This window comes from Cephus cinctus, unplaced genomic scaffold (genome assembly GCF_000341935.2).
Source record: "Cephus cinctus unplaced genomic scaffold, Ccin1 Ccin1_scaffold0637, whole genome shotgun sequence".
In the NCBI taxonomy this organism is placed as follows: domain Eukaryota; kingdom Metazoa; phylum Arthropoda; class Insecta; order Hymenoptera; family Cephidae; genus Cephus; species Cephus cinctus.
Window position 1 is genome coordinate 124687 of NW_014333276.1, and position 17067 is coordinate 141753.

A 17067-nucleotide genomic window follows, 5' to 3' on the forward strand; every position below is an offset into this window, starting at 1 on the left:
CGACATGTACATCATTTTTTTATTAGTCTTCGCGCATATGAGTTCGTGCTATCGACTACGCACGTATTTAGTAAATTTGAATGTACACAAAATAATTTTTTTTTTTTTTATATTTCTAGATTTTGTTGTTTCTGTTTGTTCTGTGAGCAAAAAAAAAATTATGACCAATTCCTTCGTTATCGTTTATTGTATATACTCATATCACAGTACGTGACTGTTCACTCTTTATTAAGAGCAAGGGGTAATCGAAAAAACAAAAAATATTGTCCAACGATCCGTCCCACTTTTGGAATACGTTTATTTACGTTTAATCTAAATTTATGATGCGTCATGTTTTATTTATCAGAACCTTCAGCATGCGTGAGCCACAAACGTGTTTCTTTTTAATTTTTGACAAAATTTTAATGTCATACGTCATAATCACGGATTTGATATATGAACGATATATGTATAGTGCACTGTTATAGTACCTTAGGATTGAAGCTCAACTAAAAATAAACCATAATTATGGGAACCTCTAATATTAACTTTATCGGCAAACCCCTTTGCCAAGTCTCTGATTTTATTGTGCCATTATATCGTAAACCGAGTCCAGGGTAACCAGAGATCTGGTGGAATCGCTATATCTTACTGTCTATACCTTATAGCCAGGATACGGAAAGGGCAAAATCAAATTCTTATATGTATATACATATAATCTAATGGCAATCTTGATAACAGACAATTTATCAGGAAGAAAGAGACAAGAGGTAAGATTGGTTTTAAAATGAAAAATCGTCTCACACTTTTCGTCAAACCCGATGTTGAAATTGGAACGAAGAAGAAAAAAAGAATAACTTGAAATCAGCCACCGCCATATGCGACTCACGTAATGGTGAAACTTTTTTCTATGAAATGGAATATAAATTTTTCCCCCGATAGGACGAAAGTATAACGATCCCGGTTGAAAAGTTTTGCTTTTTTATTGAAAATGCAGTTGCGGGACAGGGAAGAATGGGAATAAAGATAACAGAATCGAAATCTGGACAAAATCCAATATTCGTACGGACAAGTAAAGGCCGGATGTACACTTTGTGCGGCTGACTCGAATTCCATGCAATTGATATGGAATTGCCAAGGGGTAAATTCATATTCCGCGTCACCATTTACTTGTACATTGTCTACTTACCCGTGTCCGAATCCCTTTTAAGCCAACAGCGGGCGTCTAACCCTTTGAAAATTGATATCGAAAACCCACGTATATGTCCGTCGAGATTTGCCGACGGATAAAATTTGAATTCTGTGTAGAAAAAATGGTTTGTCTTTCCGAAGAGATCTGCGCATGCGCAAACGTTGGGATTCCATCACAGCAAGAGGACAGTATTGAATGTGAATCGCCCTAAAAAAATTTTATCGATATTCCATAATTTTTCTAAAAAAAGAAAAACACAAAAAAACATAAGTGAATCAGACCGCGAGTACACGGAATATCATATTAAACCCGAAAATCGAGGAGAGCTCCGAATACGTAAGGAAATTATCGTTGTCTTTGTCAAATGCACGTGGCTTGAAATTTTATCCGAAATATCTGAAATAAATTGCCTATCGTTGAAAAGAGAGAGAGAGAGAAAGGGAAAAAATTGTCTCCCTTTGTCACTGTTTCTCCCTACCTTCTTTCCTCTTTTCTCCTTTTCTCTGTTTACCAGAACTCTGTCAGCATTCACTGGTACTCTCTTGAGGGAAAAAGCGAAGCGACCGCAATGTAAGCTTGTGATTTAGGAAAAAAAAAAGAAAGAAAAAAATTCGTAGACAGCCTATCACTTTTCTCTAAATCAAAGCACTCTTTCGACAGGATCAAAAGACTTTTAATTGAACGACAGCACTCAGGGGATCCTTTGAGTGGGGAATTTCAAGACTTGCTTCCCGACAATGCTCTGTGATTGCCCAAAGAATTATTCCAGATCAAACAATAGTGATTAGGTCAGATACCCTATTCCGATTTGATTGCTCGAATCACCATATCCTAACATAGCCGGTACAACCCTACCAATCAACTGTTCGGCGGTCAATAAGTGACCAACCGATAACTATTGGCCATTGATACAACGCTTGATCGTCTCGAGGAAAGCCAAGATAGTCTAGCTACGATTTTCAAACGAATCTCAATTCAACCAATGACCCTTCATAAGGAGAGAGAAGTACGCTCGAGAGCAAACAGCTTCCTGAGGGCTCAGTAATACTTGATAGGCCACACGAATTATTTTTATTCAAACAGTAGGGATTGCATCTCGTTAGACTTGATTGCTCAACGAGATCGTTCCACTTAGGGACAAAGAGAAATGACGTATTTTTTACTTCCTACCCCTTTCCTCCCTCCCTCCCTCTCACTCTCTCTCGCTCTATCATCCTCGTAATTTTAAAGAATAATAGCGAATAACACTTTAACAAAGTAGCCGTTATAATCCCTTAAACAATTATTTGCAATGCCCACATTAATTAACAAAGACTTTACCCTTAATCTGACGATTCCTTTGTTCGACTGTTATTTCAAAAAAGGATATTTGATTCGACGACAACTTTCGGTATTCGCTCAATCAAATTGTTAAATGAATTTTATTATAATTAAACGCAAGGCTCGTTATAGATTTGTTAACGAGCACACCTGTTAACGTGTTTCAAAATTTACCAAACTCCCACATTAACGTGGCTTTTCTCTTATCTACGGCCTGATTTCATTATGTAGTTTAATCGATACCACCACAGACCCATGAAAGGAAATGTCGAAAATTCATTGCGCCTAACGCGTCCCTTGAACTGCTGGGTAAATCTTGTTAACCTTGCAAAGTGTATATTATTATTATTTGCACGATCTGTATATACGTAATTGATGATCGAATTCAAAAATCCATATTCGTTTCGAGCCACTTCCGGTAGAATGATTTATGACTGAAATAAAAATCTCAACGATATTCCGTATGACGATCATTTTAATTTTCGAAGGCTTATCCCTGTTGCCGTCGCGCGACGATGATTGATCGTGAAATTGTTACTTTTGAAAGAGGCTCTTTCATTTTCTGACGCTTGGTTAGACAATGGGGGACACGTACAAGAAGATGAAAACAGTAGGCAATTATATTATTCACGAGCGTTCGCTCGTATCATACCTTGAACGGATAAGAATTCTATAAGATCATTATTACAATCTTCAAATCTTAACACAAAAGGGATTTAATACACCAAGAGACTTTTTGGCTTGTCGTGTAAAAGTTACTTTGGTTCTTTGACGTTTTTCACCTTTTGTGCATTGGGCTTTTGATAAAGGAATTAATAATTTCTTGTCTGCTTGCAATTAATTACGGGAAAATGAGAGAGAAAGTATTATGGAAGGCTAATTTATAGGTTAGAGTATACCATAATCGTTTGATCGATTCCGATTTTGGAGATCTATGAATCCCATTGAAATTTCGAATTGAGTCTCAAAAAAAGACAAGAGTCAAAGAGCACGGAAACAGTTATCCATGATCGCTTTTGAATGGAACAACTTTAATCGTTCGTTGTGCGATATTGTGAAGGATTTTTTGGACTAAATAAACTTTAATCAGATTTAATTACACCCGACGGACCGCGTAATGTTTGAAACGCCATTGACATTTCTTATCCGATTGAACTGCCTTGTGCGTGTGGGCCTAAACTCACACATAAACTTAACGCGACGAAGGAACGAAACAAAAGCCATAATTTTATCTTTGACCTTGACGGTAACACGTTTGACTCGTAAAAACTCAGACACACCATAGAATATCTAAACTAGCCACATACCTTGTATACACGTACATACAATAAGAATCAAAGCATTATTTAATAATAAACTAAGATTCACGTCCCTTTCGGGCTTTAATCCTTTTCTAGTCAACTTTCTCGTAAAACTTTCACCTTACATCAGCAGCTTTATATTTTCCTTTTTGTCTATAGCTACATGTACGAAGGATCAGCTTTTCTTGACAAGTTCCTGACTCCCCACGGGATAACCACGGGAAGCGTTGCCGAAAATACGAATTGAGATAAAAAGCGAGGGAACTTTTGCGACTGAGGCTAGCAGCCAATGTTAAACTGGCGGCGTGTCGGGACCGGCGCAACAAACTGACGGTACCTACGTACCTACGACGGAGGGAAGAGGTCCGCCCACGACGACGGACTCTGTGAAACTGAAGTCCGCTGTTTTAACCTTGTTTCGTAGCACGCTGTCTCGAAATGGGTACCCAATCTCGAGCATGCATTCATGACAAAGTTGGAAGACAAACCTTAATGAAAATAAAGACGATTTAATAAGTACATTCATATCGATGGAATTGAATTGGACCATTATCGACCTTTTGATGGTTCCATATACGTATAAGTGAATAATAATTTGGTGTTATCAGTATTACCATGTTTTTGGTAACCATGATATAGGGAATTCGTTTGAACGCGGCCATATGGTGGTGATTGCTGATAATCGACAAGCTTCGTAAATAAAAGTAGAAACATTAAAAAGTTATCGGAACGGATTCACAATCATTATCGAGAACACTTCAGTAGGAAAATTAGGAAGGATATTATCCGTAATCTATATGTAGAGATATATAAATCCTATGTCTATAGGATTTGAGGGCAGACTATTTCATATAGTGGATTCTGATAGGGAATGTAGAATGTATAGAATTCTGATAAACAATGATGGATTGATCCGAATATTGACTAGTGATGATATAATTGAACACGCTTATTTCCATTTTACTTGTTGATCCTATCGTACTATTTTGTGGGAAAATGCATTCCCAGCTGAATGATAAGCATAATGCACCCATGAAGGAGTCATTATAAGGCATTCTAATAAAAAGATAAAAAGCCAATATCCGTTTCGATGCACTTGGATCATAATGAAATTGGATATTTGTTACGTAAAGGCAAGAATTTATTGTTTGGGATTGTTCCTTCAGAGAAAGAGTGTCGTCCAATAACATAAGCGAGAGAAATACTTGTATCAGAAGGTTCAAATACGCTTGGGTTGTTAAGGAGACACCCATCTCTATATTTCCCAATAAAAAAAGAAAATCCAGAGAATAGCCACGTGACTCCTAAAGCAAAATCCATTATTGTGAGATATTTTTTTTGTGTCTTATAGATATTTTTACCTTGATTTTCTCTGAAGCTTCCGGCCATTTTCTCACTTAGTATCTCTTGGGGCATATTTCGTTTATGTTCTTCTTTGCCACTCCGAACAGCCCCTGCATAATGTGTAGTATTTCTTTCTTTTTTTTATTAGAGCCATCTGTCGCCGTAACCTGGGGAGTCAATTCTTGATATTGTTATTCTTTGTGCTTCCATATTGTTCTTACGAAAGTATCGTCCCTAGAATATAATACATATTACATTCAACTTTCACTGTCATCTCTCTTAGCTTTCTTTACTTTCTTTTTTTCCTATTTCAAACATCAAGCTAAATAAAAGACGACCTGGTCTTAAAAAATAAAACCCACTCGCAGCACCTTCGGCCGATGCGAGTGAGTTTTATTTTTGTTCCATAAACAAGAAAAACACAGCTACGCAGGTTTCTGAACCCAGAAGTTCTCTAGTAAGAATTCACGGTCGAAAAACGTCACTCGACCGATAATACATTTCCCCCTGTTCCAAGAAAAGTTTGAAGCATTATTTGGTAATAGTTTTTGCGACTCCCGAAAGAGGGATGAATACGTTTTATCTCACAGTGAAAGACCGATAGACAATTCTCCTGCTTTATTATCGTATTCAGTCGTCATCTTGTCTTTCAAAAAAATCACGTAATTTTAGAAGGAACATAAAGTGTATGGTACTTGCCATTTATAATCCTGAATGCTATATAGCAAAATCCTGGGGTACCGATGGCTTCAATTTGTCTCGCTATACAGACTCGAACGTCTCATTCACGATTAACGAGCGCTACGTCCATTCGAGTAATGGCAGCTACTTTCCCTTTTTCAACCAAGAACAAGTGGACGCTAATAATGTTTTTTATCGATCTTGATACACGACTTTAATTAAATCATGAAGATGGGCCTACTCGCGTCTTACCGCAAAGTCCGTTACCTTACTAATTCGTATTTCTCTCGGCAGTGGCGCTAGTAGCGTTATACGATTTATTTGTTTCTTTGAACGACTGCTTGATGCACTCTGGCCCGTTTTATTCAACGCGGTTCAATGCATAAACTCCGTTTATCTTCAAAATACAAGTGTATAATTGGCTAACAGTACAGTTAAACGAGTTTATGCATTGAACCGCGTCGAAGAAAATGGGCGTCTATAATTTACAACCTCTGCGTATTCGTGAGAAAGTAAAAGTGAGATGGGAGACGAAGAAACAATGGAAAGAATATTATTTGAGTATACAGTCCCTTTGAATGGGACCTTTGACATTTCACATGTGCACAGCTTTACCCTGCAGTGAGTTTTATCCATGAAGCATTACGTATATATATATAATATAATTAATCACCCACGCACTTCTGTCGCACCAACTTCAAATACCATTTCTATACTACATCCATGCACGAACTTCACCATATTTCAAGTACCTATCTGGTCCTGACGTAGATCTCGTGTAAGCAGAACTTACAATCAAGTTCCAGTCTATGAAATTCACGAAGAGAACGTGTGGATTACAATACCCGTATCTAACAGGAACAGTTCGTCTTGTGGGAAGTGTATGTCGTAGATCGTTTAGTGTTACGCCAAGTCGACCCTAATTTACGTTATACCCTCTCAACGGTTCAAATACTCAGGACCGTTCTTAAAGGAAGAATTATAATATCCCATTAACGAAGAACAAATTATAATAAAAATTTCGTTTTTTTTTCGGAATTCTATATTATAACGGATAACATTTTTTGTTCTTATATTCTTCGGTGCTCACAACACTCAGGAATTCGTAGCCTGCTAAAACATACTCAGCCGTGTTTAGGTCACGAGTTCCTCAGATGTTTTAAAAAAGCGATATTTATTTTCCTGGTCACCGTAAAATAAACTCTGCTTCCTTCCTCAGTGCTCAATATTCAGATAGGTTAAAAATAACGATCGACCTACGTCTAACAAGCCTGAACACCTGACGCAGGTTTTACTCGATAATTACGAATACTTACGTCCATCATAAATTTGATACTCGCAACATCCATTATTACTTAGTAAAACTTATTATTCTTCATATTTTCGAAAATCATTAATCACGTGGATCGCACTCTGGTTTTGGAAGAAAGATTCAATAATTTTAGAGAAGGGGTATCTCCATTCGCTCCCCATCTTCATCTGTCATGAGCTTTTTGGCTATTGTCTATTTTTAAGTTAATCATTCCAACGAGGTCAAATGACAGAAACGTGGATGTCTTGGTACTTTTCTATTTTTAACATTTATCTTTGTAGACAGTTCTGCGATGAGGTATACTCCCATTTATTGGGTATGTCTGTGCTTAGGGACTTGTATATTATATAATCAATCCGTTCCTAATAAATTTACTAGAATTAATGTCCGTGCACTTCTCACCCCATTTTCCTTAATTCCAGCTCGAAAAAGCCAATCGTCGTTTCTCGCTCTGATAATTGATTAATTAAATCGTTAACCGTTAAATCATAGAACTAAACCTTTGTTTAACCGTAAACAGTAAAACCGGACTTGAAACATTTTTCGGAGTTTTACCTTGTCTGAGTACAGTTTCTGGCAAGATCGCAGTCTGTCACTGTGAAATAATACATTACCCGGAAAAGCTTTGTCCGATATTAAATTATTAAGCAAGGAAAATTCGTCAGATCCCCTGTATAAAAATTTCGAAATCCGATCTCCAGTTATTACATGACCGAAATGAAAAAATTTGAATTTATGCATTTCGTGGACAAAAACTCACTTAGTACAAACACACTCACGAAGTACAAATGTAAGGAAAAGAGAGTTTTCAATCTTAATTTAATTATGGTGAAAAATGAAATTTGACGGTTCCGCTTAAATCTTGTTGAATCTCCCTCCATCTATCTTCCTTTCAAAATTATTAATCTAGAGTCCATTTCCTTTGCCCCAGTGCATTACGTCCACGTTTCTATACGATATTTACTTCAACCTCCCATTTATACAGTTCTGTACATTTTACCAGAATCAGTTAGCTATTTGCAAGGTTAAAGTCCTTCGTTACAGAATCCTGGATACATACATAAGTATAGATGAAAAGGATGTGCAGGAGCAGAATATTTACGGGCTGGTGAGCATCGTGAAATATTTCCAGATGTCTACTTACTCCAATTAACTTCCAAAGGAAAACTTATGCTATTCCTTCATAGGCACATACATATGTATCTAAATACATTTTGTATACCTGTTTCCTATTTTATTTCAGACGTTCGACTAGCATCAATGCGTCCCAAATTTCTTTGTTAATGGGAAATATATTTTCGTTCAAGAACCTGAAAGCTTTTCCACCTAGTCTGAACCAGTCGATACAGACGACAGGGACGTTACGAGTTACGGATGGTTTTTCCTCGAGATTGAAAGGTAAATACTGATTTCTATTGAGCGAGGTGATTGTAATGGTTGACTTATCCCTTTCAATTTATTACAGCTGGAGTTGCAGGTGAAAAGGTTCTATGATATGTGTCAATATCACGCGTCAAATTTCAACAGAGATTTCCTGACAAGATCCCTCGTGTACATTTTGCAGTCAAACCTAAAATTTTGGCAGATATTCGTCAAATGGCGAAGACAGCCAGATGGATAATTAAGACAGACAATTAGTTTAATTTCAAGGATACACTGGAAAGGTACGCCGATGCAGAACTAAGGATCGTCCCTCGTAGTTTATAATTCAATTGGGCGATGTTCGGTCGAATATCTAATAATCGTCTTCGGAGACCACCGTTTACCAAGAAAATTGTTTCCTGCGGAGAGACACGGCTCTGATATACCGCATCAAATTATCTAACGACTTCGGCTTTAACTATGTTAATTACAAAGTTTCGCATCATCCCTGACCCTTGTCAACGACAAACGGATATGGACCTTCTGAACTTTTAAGGTTAAGGTGGGCGTTTGATTTGCAGCAGTAAAAAATAATGTGAAATTTGACAGGTGTCTTTATCAGTGTTTATAGGGAATTCATACATTTTTTTTAGTAAATTTATATAACACATACGTAGAATCAGCTGAATACTAATTGCTAAAAAAACATTATTTTATTCTGGTTCACGGTGTTTCTCCTCTGCTAGATCTCAAAAAAAAGTATGTATTTTTGTTCTACACAAGTCGTCGCTATGGAAGGGCCCGTCAGGGAATAAAATATTGAAAAATAAGAAAATTACGGAATTTTGAAAAACTGTTGCATTTATTGCTATTAGCACAGTGAAAAATAATTATTTTGAGAAAAAAGTTTTTAAAGATTTAGAATGAGTTTTTATGAGAAATATTCAAGAAAAAAGCAGAGTCACTTAAAGACAACAGTCAATTCGTTATTGGCGGCGAGCTTTTCAACTGGTGCACTTGCGAATACTATTTTTCACGGTGTGAACGTCTCTTAAAGCCATACAGCGTGGGTAGATTTATCAGAGAGCTGACAGCCACGCAATAGAGCAGTCGCATTTGCCTCTTATCGAAAAGTAATTTCGCTAGAGTCCATTCATGATAATTCGAATTGACCCAATCCCATTTTCTTCGTCATACGAAAGGCGGCAATTGTGAACGCGTCCTTATGTCAGATTGATTTATAATATCTGTTAAGTCTTCTGTGCGAATTATATATGAACAATGCGAAATTTCAAGTCTTGCGGAAAAAATAACCTACCGGCAGTTAATGAGATTGAGAATCTCGTTGTTTCGTGACCTCAATAGAGAAATGTGGGGACAACGCAGTCGGTCGACTTTATCGTGTTAAAAATCAACTCTTGACATATTCGAGTAGCGGAGTAGCTGACGTTAAAATTAATGTTAAACTCTTTTCGCGAGACTGTATTCCTCTTTAATATACGTTAAATAAATAACGTCGGCTTCTCTTGAGTGCAAATTAACGTTGCAGCTTTTATTCCCGGGACGCGAAGTCAATGGCCCCCACGACTAATTGTAATGTATAGCACAGCTGCACTACGGTATTTTTTCCAAGTTTTATTTAATGCCTTTACCTTACCATACTTTTTGTTCAAACAACTAGAATTCGTGGGGTAGGTCATGACCGATTAAATCCCATGCGAATAAACTTGTATATAATATATGTATATTTATTAATCCTCACATTACGTGGCCAATGTGCATTCACTGGAACTAATGCCTTATCAGCTAACGTTTCCCATCCCTAAATAAGCGTTGAAGCGTTTTCTTATCCACTTTATATTCCTTGATCAAATGTTTTCATTGGTCCTTTATCGTCCTTTGATCTTGAGCCACTCGACTATGTTAAATCTTCGAGTTTGAAAAGGGTCGTAAAAGAAAAATGGTATACACTGATATGACTGCGAATAAAATTTCCTTGGTATCTCCTGAGGAATACGAAATTCACATACTGAAAAGGGATCGAAGTCGAAAGGATTAACATAATTAAAGCTTATGCAGAATTTTAAAGATTATTTGAAAATAAGTATTTTGCACGTTTACTTAAGTGAAATGCAGTACGTGACAGATACACGGGACATTCCCTTAGAATTAGCTGACGAAATGACTATTTTAATGCTTTCGCCTTTGAAATTCAATTGGAGCTTAAATAAATTGATGTCGAATAATGAACTCACGTATGGCTCGTTCACGAAATGAGATTACCTTAGATTCAATTAGGTTTCCTTGAGTGAAATTGGTAGTCTCATTGTAACTTTATTTCGGACAATTATTCGTATTAACTCAATATATGAGCAATATTCTATTTGCATAGGAATCAAAAAACTAATATTATTTAAACTACGTAATTGCTTTATAAAATTAGAAAATGTCTTGAAAGAAATTAATTTTTAATCTTAAAATAATAATTATCATTCGTGAAATACTTTTTATTAGTACGTCAATGGTATCACTTCTTTTCTTGTTACATTAGTGTATAATACGTATAAAAGTAGTGAAGTATATTACATCTTTTTTTTGAACTTCTTATAAAGCGGATGCTTTGACAGGGCCCAGAACAGGATGATCCAAAAAGGATAAACTTGAATTGGGTTTGAAGTGTTCGAAAATGATTATCTCATTCTCGCCAATTTTAAGTAACGGAGCTGGTAAATACAGGGTCTGTGGCGGACCCAAGTGGCAATATCTACCTAAATTAAATCCATTAATGAAAACGATCCCTTTAGACCACCCTGTTAAATCGATAAAAGTATCCTGAGCCTTAGTGATACATAAAATCACTTTTGAAAATGTAGGCCCTTTCTCCTCAAGAGCATTTCCTTGTTTCCAACCACTCAGCGAGTTAACCCACTTTTTATTAATTTCAAGAGCACATATTTCCCAGTTTGATAAAGCTTTGTCATCAAGCAAAACTGGACCGTCTCTCAGCCCTTTCCTCTGATCAAAATCAGATAAAACACCAAAGTTTACACGTCCCCAGTTTTCGACTATAATATCCAAGTCGTGTTCGCCTGCACTTTCTGATTTTAGGATTAGTTCTGGGTTTCTAAAAAAAAAACGTGTAATAGTAACTAATAACAAATATATTTATTCAACAAAAAATCTAAGAATATACTTACTCTGTTGACCAGTATCCAAACCCAGATATGTCATCTAAACTCTTTAACGGTTTAGTCTTAAGAATTCCATCGACGAGAACCATTGCTGTATCATGGATGTGACCAGAAATTTTTAAGCTTGATTCTTTACGCAGTGGTACTCTTTTTTTATAAATAACATAACCGTACGATTGACCACTTCCATTGTTAATTGGTAGATTCTCCATCGATACGACATCTGGCAAAGTTACTTTAGCGTCGGCACTCTGTATTGCGTCAAATTATGTGATCAATCTTATAAATTGAAGTGTAACGCTATTAAGAAAACTTTTGTATACGACTTACGATCTGATTTAAAATATCTCGATAAGTTAAATAAGCAACGACTTTCATTGTCGGATAAGCGACTTTTTGAGTTTCGGCAGGTAATTCAGGTAATCTTGTTTTGACTTTCTGATAACGCGCTAGTATCTCAATAGTTTTGTAATACTTTTCCGTATAATCTCCAGCTTCTGATAATGGAGCATCGTAATCTGTTGAGGTGAACGTTGACTTATATTATCAGTTTGTTTTCAAAATTGTAAAAGAAATACAACTTGTTATAATGGACACGTAACAATAATTTAGAAGGAGTTAATTGATATCAGATATCTTTAGCCTTGTAATCAATCCTAATTCATCTGAATTAGGTCAGCTCTTACCATAGCTTGTAACGTCCGGCTGATAATCGGTAAAGACGTTAGCACCATTCATAAATCCAAAATTCGTGCCACCGTGAAACATGTAAAAATTTACAGAAGATGGGAATTTCAAGATTCTCTCGAGAACGTCACAGTAAACTAAAAATGAATTTTTTGATAAATATTTGCATATTAACTCTTACATCAGAAGAAATTTTATGTACAAGTATCATGTCACTGTAGCGGCGCCAGTGACATCTTGGTAGCTTTGTATTCGGTTCTAACAGAATTAACTTCGGTTATAAATAAGTACAATAGCGTCCTACTTGCAACCGAAATTATTTGTGTTACAAGCCAATATGTCTACAGCGATTCAGCTGAAAAATATCGAGCACTATTATACCTTGTGGAGGTTCTGTATTGTGGTATTCCTCCAACCAATGATCAAACCAGCCCGTCCAATATTCCATGACCATAAGCGGTTTATCAGGCTGTAATTCTTTCAGTAACATAAATTCCCGCTCAGGCTCCTGCTTGAAATTAGCTGTTTGCAAAATGCCAGGTAAAGAACCAGCACTGCCATGAAGACTTGGTGTATCCGAAGTGAAGAACAATTCCACTAAATTATTTTTCACGAAAAGGTCTTTCAAAGCCTTCAAATACTCAAGATCTGGAATCGTACCATCCTCCATTATTGACCCGTACTCGTTTTCAATCTAATTCAATAAGATAATTAATAAAACTTTAGTAATATCATAAAGGTTAGTAAGTAATTAAGTATTTATTAAGTAAAGGATTTGGATCCTTGTATATTAAATTATAAATATGTTACCTGAAAAGCAATAATCGGCCCTCCTTTGGTAAACTGCAGTGGCGTCAGAAGCGGTAGAAGTTGATTGAAGTAATCAGTAACTCTTTTCATATATTTAGGATCTGACGTTCTTAATTTAAGATCCTTCTCATTAAGAAGCCAACTATGATGTACAGAATTGTTAATGCATCTCTATTGATATAATATTATACATAAAAAAAGTATTTTTACTGTACCTAGGAAGACCGCCGAAATCCCATTCTGCGCAGATATAAGGACCAGGCCTGACGATAACGAAGAGGTCCTCTTCGCGAGCCAATTGAATATATTTGACGATATTGAGAAATCCCGAAAAATCATTGTCCGCATCCCCAAAGTCGAATACGTCTCGTTGAGGCTCGTGCAAATTCCATGGGACGTAGCTAAGGAAAATATATATTCACTATACTCAGTATACTAAAGGTGAAAATTGAACTCAACGCAGGAATTGAATTACGGGACGTCAATCGAATCGTCAAGAGTGCGCACTTACGTTTCTACAGCATTTAATCCAGCGGCTCTCATTTTACGAAGTCTATCCCTCCAATAACCTGGCGGAACTCTAAAATAGTGCATTGCACCACTGTGCAACGTTATCTCTTTATTATTTAAATAAAATCCATCCTTCTTAGCAATCAATCCTGACGCTATAACGTGTGGCGCATAATACTCGTAAAGAGTTGGTAAACTCATGTTTATGGTGTCTGTGAAGAAAACAAAGTGATCTTTTTTAAAGATTAATAAGATACTAATAACAGTAATCACTGTCGGCAGAGAGTTGTACAGTAACGAAGTTTTCTCGTAGCTGTTTTTTATATTCATTTTCTTTCTACTACCTCTTGCCTTGAGCCGATTAATTTAATTTACTCCGTAGGAAAAAGTTCTATCCCCGTATTTCTGGAGGGAACTTAGAGAACGGAGACACCGTATTATCTTTTCTTAATAAACAGTTTTGCTCTTACCTCTGTTTCGCGAAGAGTCAGTCAATGCACTGTTCTATCGGGAACAATGCAAAAGTCTCTGATTGCTCTTATCATATCACTTTCTGTTCACAATATTCATAGTCTGTCCTCAAGACCTACCTTTATGAAGACCACCTCAAGGCGAGTTTCAAGATGACGATATAGATTCAAAATCAACAAACAAGATGATCTTCAGGCGAAGTCTGAAGCAGACTTTTATCAAGATCATCCTTTTTCCCCATGGTTTAGAATCGTATTTATTGAAAATAAAGAACGGATTAACCCATCAGCTATTGCGCTATCTTCCCAGTACATGGTCGCACGCTGAGAGATTCGCTCACGTGCCGTTATTAATAAATAGACTGGAATAAATCCAAATAAAAGGAGCTGATAAATTTTCACTAGAAAGGAATTTAGATGTTACAGAAATAATTTATTTAAACATGGAGAGTCCAGAGAGCACAGCTAATTGAATAAATTGTCACAGCGTTTTGGAAGTTGCCGACATTTAGCGAATAGTTCCAAAGGTGGCATTCTGCAATTTACTGTATGCGTGTGAGAAGAGACACTCGCAGTTTGCCGACAATTACAAAAACAGTTTTTTTATTAATCAAAAGATTTAAGAGAACTAATGAAATATCAAATTCGATTGATGGACATATTATTTGAAGATAGTAAAAGATATTAAAATTAGAGGTATTCATGACCTTTGAAATTTGAATGAAATATAAACTTAAGAAAAGGGATTTTCATAATGCTATCATTGACGGGTTAAGAATAACTAAATGCATAGTCGGTTGAGGTAACATTATTTAATGTTAAATTGATTATAAAGCTTTTAAAATGTAGTTAACCTAGCAGATGGAACTACTGGTTGTTCATCTTTTTTTTTTATTTCAGTGTTTCTTGCCACTTTATAATGCATAACTTGAAAAAGCTTTTTGTGTGAACGAATCGCTTTATATAGATACTAATCTTCTTTTTTTAGTTACTCAAAGTCTATCACTAAGCTGTAGGGGTCATTAAAGCTCCTATATAACTGTGGTTTCGAGGTTAGGATGAAAACCTATACGAATTACTCTCAAATATTATCTGATAAAGGACTAAGGAAAGATTAATCATGTACGTAGTAATGCATGTTTAGATATTAATGTAAAATATATTGTTAATCAATTACCTTTTTGCAGAAATTCGTCAGTTAAATTAGACTTCTTTTCATCGATTTTGTAGTGCTGATACCATTTGTCTTTGTTGCTTAACTGAGGATACACAATATGTACAAAATCAATTTATAAAGACTGGCGTGGTTTTTTTTGAAGATGAGCCAGCCAGAAGTGTCTCCTTATAAAGAGGAGCAAGATAATAGAAATACAGACACTAAAATTGGCTTTTTTGAAACAAATGGGTGCTCTGATATCGGTGGTGCTTTTCCACCCAATGAAGCCTGTGTTACAATTCTTGATGTTGTGTCTTTGGTGTTTTCGATTGTTACACATTTTCTTGATATGGGATTAGATATCAATCTGGCCATTAGATATTATCTTGATGGCCAAATTATGTATTTTGCTTGGACTCTTGCCTTTATTATATTTCCAAACGTTGTCATCACTATCATCAGTCTCAGAATGCAGTATCAGGATCGTGAAGTAAAATTACATATTTTGAAAATACATGGTCAGATATTTGGTCAATGTTGTAATTCATAATTTCTTGCTTCAGATGATCCCAGAGAATAGTATTCAACGTAGGGATATTATAGCAACAAGAGTATTTGCTCAGCGCAGATTATACTGCGAATTTCTTCTTCTGTGCCAAATGACACCCGTGCTACACTATTATGACAGTTTAATGTATGCTCTAAGATCTCGAAGTTATAAAAAAATGGGTAATCGCAAAGGAGAGAGGTATTATTATCTGAAAATGCTTAAAGAGGACCAAGATATAGCACTATTAAGAGTCTTTGAGTGTTTTCTTGAAGCAGCACCGCAACAAATTTTGCAAATTACTATTTTCCTCAGGGCTCGTGAAGAGAGATTTAGCTTTTCACGTATTTATCCTTGCATTATTTCTTCTTCTAAAACATCAGTGTTTTATATTTCTAACTATTAATATTTAAATCACTTCCTACAGTATTACATCAAGCTGCCAGTGTAATAAGCTCTCTAATAAGTATGGGATGGGCAATGGCAAGTTATCACCGAAATATCCGATTGGCGCAGCTTGACAAAACAAAAATTGATATAGTTGGAACCATCCTCCAATTTTTGTGGCACTTTTTCGTCACAGGTATGCAAGAATACGTCATTACTACTTTCATTTAACATTGTCCGCGATCGATAAACCATTTTTTTACTTTTTAGTATCAAGAATCATATCAGTGAGTGTAATAGCCAGTGTGTGGCCATTATATACAGCTATTGGCTATGCGCTACATTGGATTGCGATGACATCGTGGCTAGTCGCGGAGCCTTACGGAGTAACAGAATTTTGTCGGAATCGAAGTCACGCACCTCATACTCCCCTTACAATTAGAGCAAGAGTGGGTTCACTTTTGTTTGCCTGCGTACTTGGAATAGTCTATTTATTTACGTACTTAAATCCAACCGAGGGCCGAACATTTCTTAGGCATTTATTTTATTATATTGTGTGCTTATTTGAAAATGTTTTAGCTAGTATGTTGTGGGCTTTCGTATCGACGGATGAGGCACGTGCACATTGGTTTTTTAGAACTTTCGTAGCTCTTTGTATTGTACCTTTCCTGTTTGGAATTGCTGCCATGATTTCGTATTATAAATGGTTTCATCCTTCGACTAAACGAAAGACCACGACTACCATAATGCTCAAACCCAGCTGACATGATCAATAAGATAGCTGCACGTTACACATACATGTTAAAATAGTAGTAACA

General features: G+C 36.1%; 2 protein-coding genes across 11 annotated transcripts; one reads left to right on the forward strand and one right to left on the reverse strand.

The window, feature by feature from the left end:
* Window positions 1–10971: 10971 nt before the first annotated feature.
* On the reverse strand, window positions 10972–15468 carry LOC107269348 (beta-galactosidase-1-like protein 2). 6 transcript variants are annotated; one of them, XM_015743090.2, is made up of 11 exons: window positions 15337–15431; window positions 14280–14521; window positions 14160–14193; window positions 13691–13901; window positions 13395–13580; window positions 13180–13321; window positions 12751–13063; window positions 12369–12506; window positions 12013–12200; window positions 11689–11933; window positions 10972–11615 (listed from the first exon to the last, which is right to left on the reverse strand). In XM_015743090.2, exons 4-11 carry the CDS (start codon window positions 13888–13890, stop codon window positions 11096–11098), a joined length of 1932 nt encoding a protein of 643 aa, XP_015598576.1. In that variant the 5' UTR covers window positions 13891–13901; window positions 14160–14193; window positions 14280–14521; window positions 15337–15431; the 3' UTR covers window positions 10972–11095. The 6 variants fall into 6 exon arrangements, with proteins under 6 accessions (XP_015598576.1, XP_015598578.1, XP_015598574.1 ...); XM_015743092.2 differs by lacking the exon at window positions 14160–14193; XM_015743088.2 differs by having other exon boundaries at window positions 14160–14521.
* Window positions 14543–17037, forward strand: LOC107269351 (XK-related protein 6). Of its 5 annotated transcripts, none has more exons than XM_025086632.1 (6): window positions 14543–14961; window positions 15148–15281; window positions 15479–15805; window positions 15879–16206; window positions 16290–16445; window positions 16520–17037. In XM_025086632.1, exons 3-6 carry the CDS (start codon window positions 15479–15481, stop codon window positions 17011–17013), a joined length of 1305 nt encoding a protein of 434 aa, XP_024942400.1. In that variant the 5' UTR covers window positions 14543–14961; window positions 15148–15281; the 3' UTR covers window positions 17014–17037. The 5 variants fall into 5 exon arrangements, with proteins under 5 accessions (XP_024942400.1, XP_024942398.1, XP_015598586.1 ...); XM_025086630.1 differs by having other exon boundaries at window positions 14544–14686; window positions 15347–15805; XM_015743100.2 differs by having other exon boundaries at window positions 14545–14961; window positions 15347–15805.
* The last annotated feature ends 30 nt before the right edge of the window (window positions 17038–17067 follow it).

Coding starts and splice junctions, on each gene's coding strand:
- LOC107269348 (XM_015743094.2), bottom strand. CDS start 13,890: ATGAGTTTACCAACTCTTTACGAGTATTATGCGCCACACGTTATAGCG. Junction 13,581..13,690: donor GGATTAAATGCTGTAGAAAC/GTAAGTGCGCAC, acceptor TATTTTCCTTAG/CTACGTCCCATGGAATTTGC. Junction 11,616..11,688: donor TTTGGATACTGGTCAACAGA/GTAAGTATATTC, acceptor TTTTTTTTTTAG/AAACCCAGAACTAATCCTAA.
- LOC107269351 (XM_025086632.1), top strand. CDS start 15,479: ATGAGCCAGCCAGAAGTGTCTCCTTATAAAGAGGAGCAAGATAATAGA. Junction 15,806..15,878: donor TGCAGTATCAGGATCGTGAA/GTAAAATTACAT, acceptor TTCTTGCTTCAG/ATGATCCCAGAGAATAGTAT. Junction 16,446..16,519: donor GTGGCACTTTTTCGTCACAG/GTATGCAAGAAT, acceptor TTTACTTTTTAG/TATCAAGAATCATATCAGTG.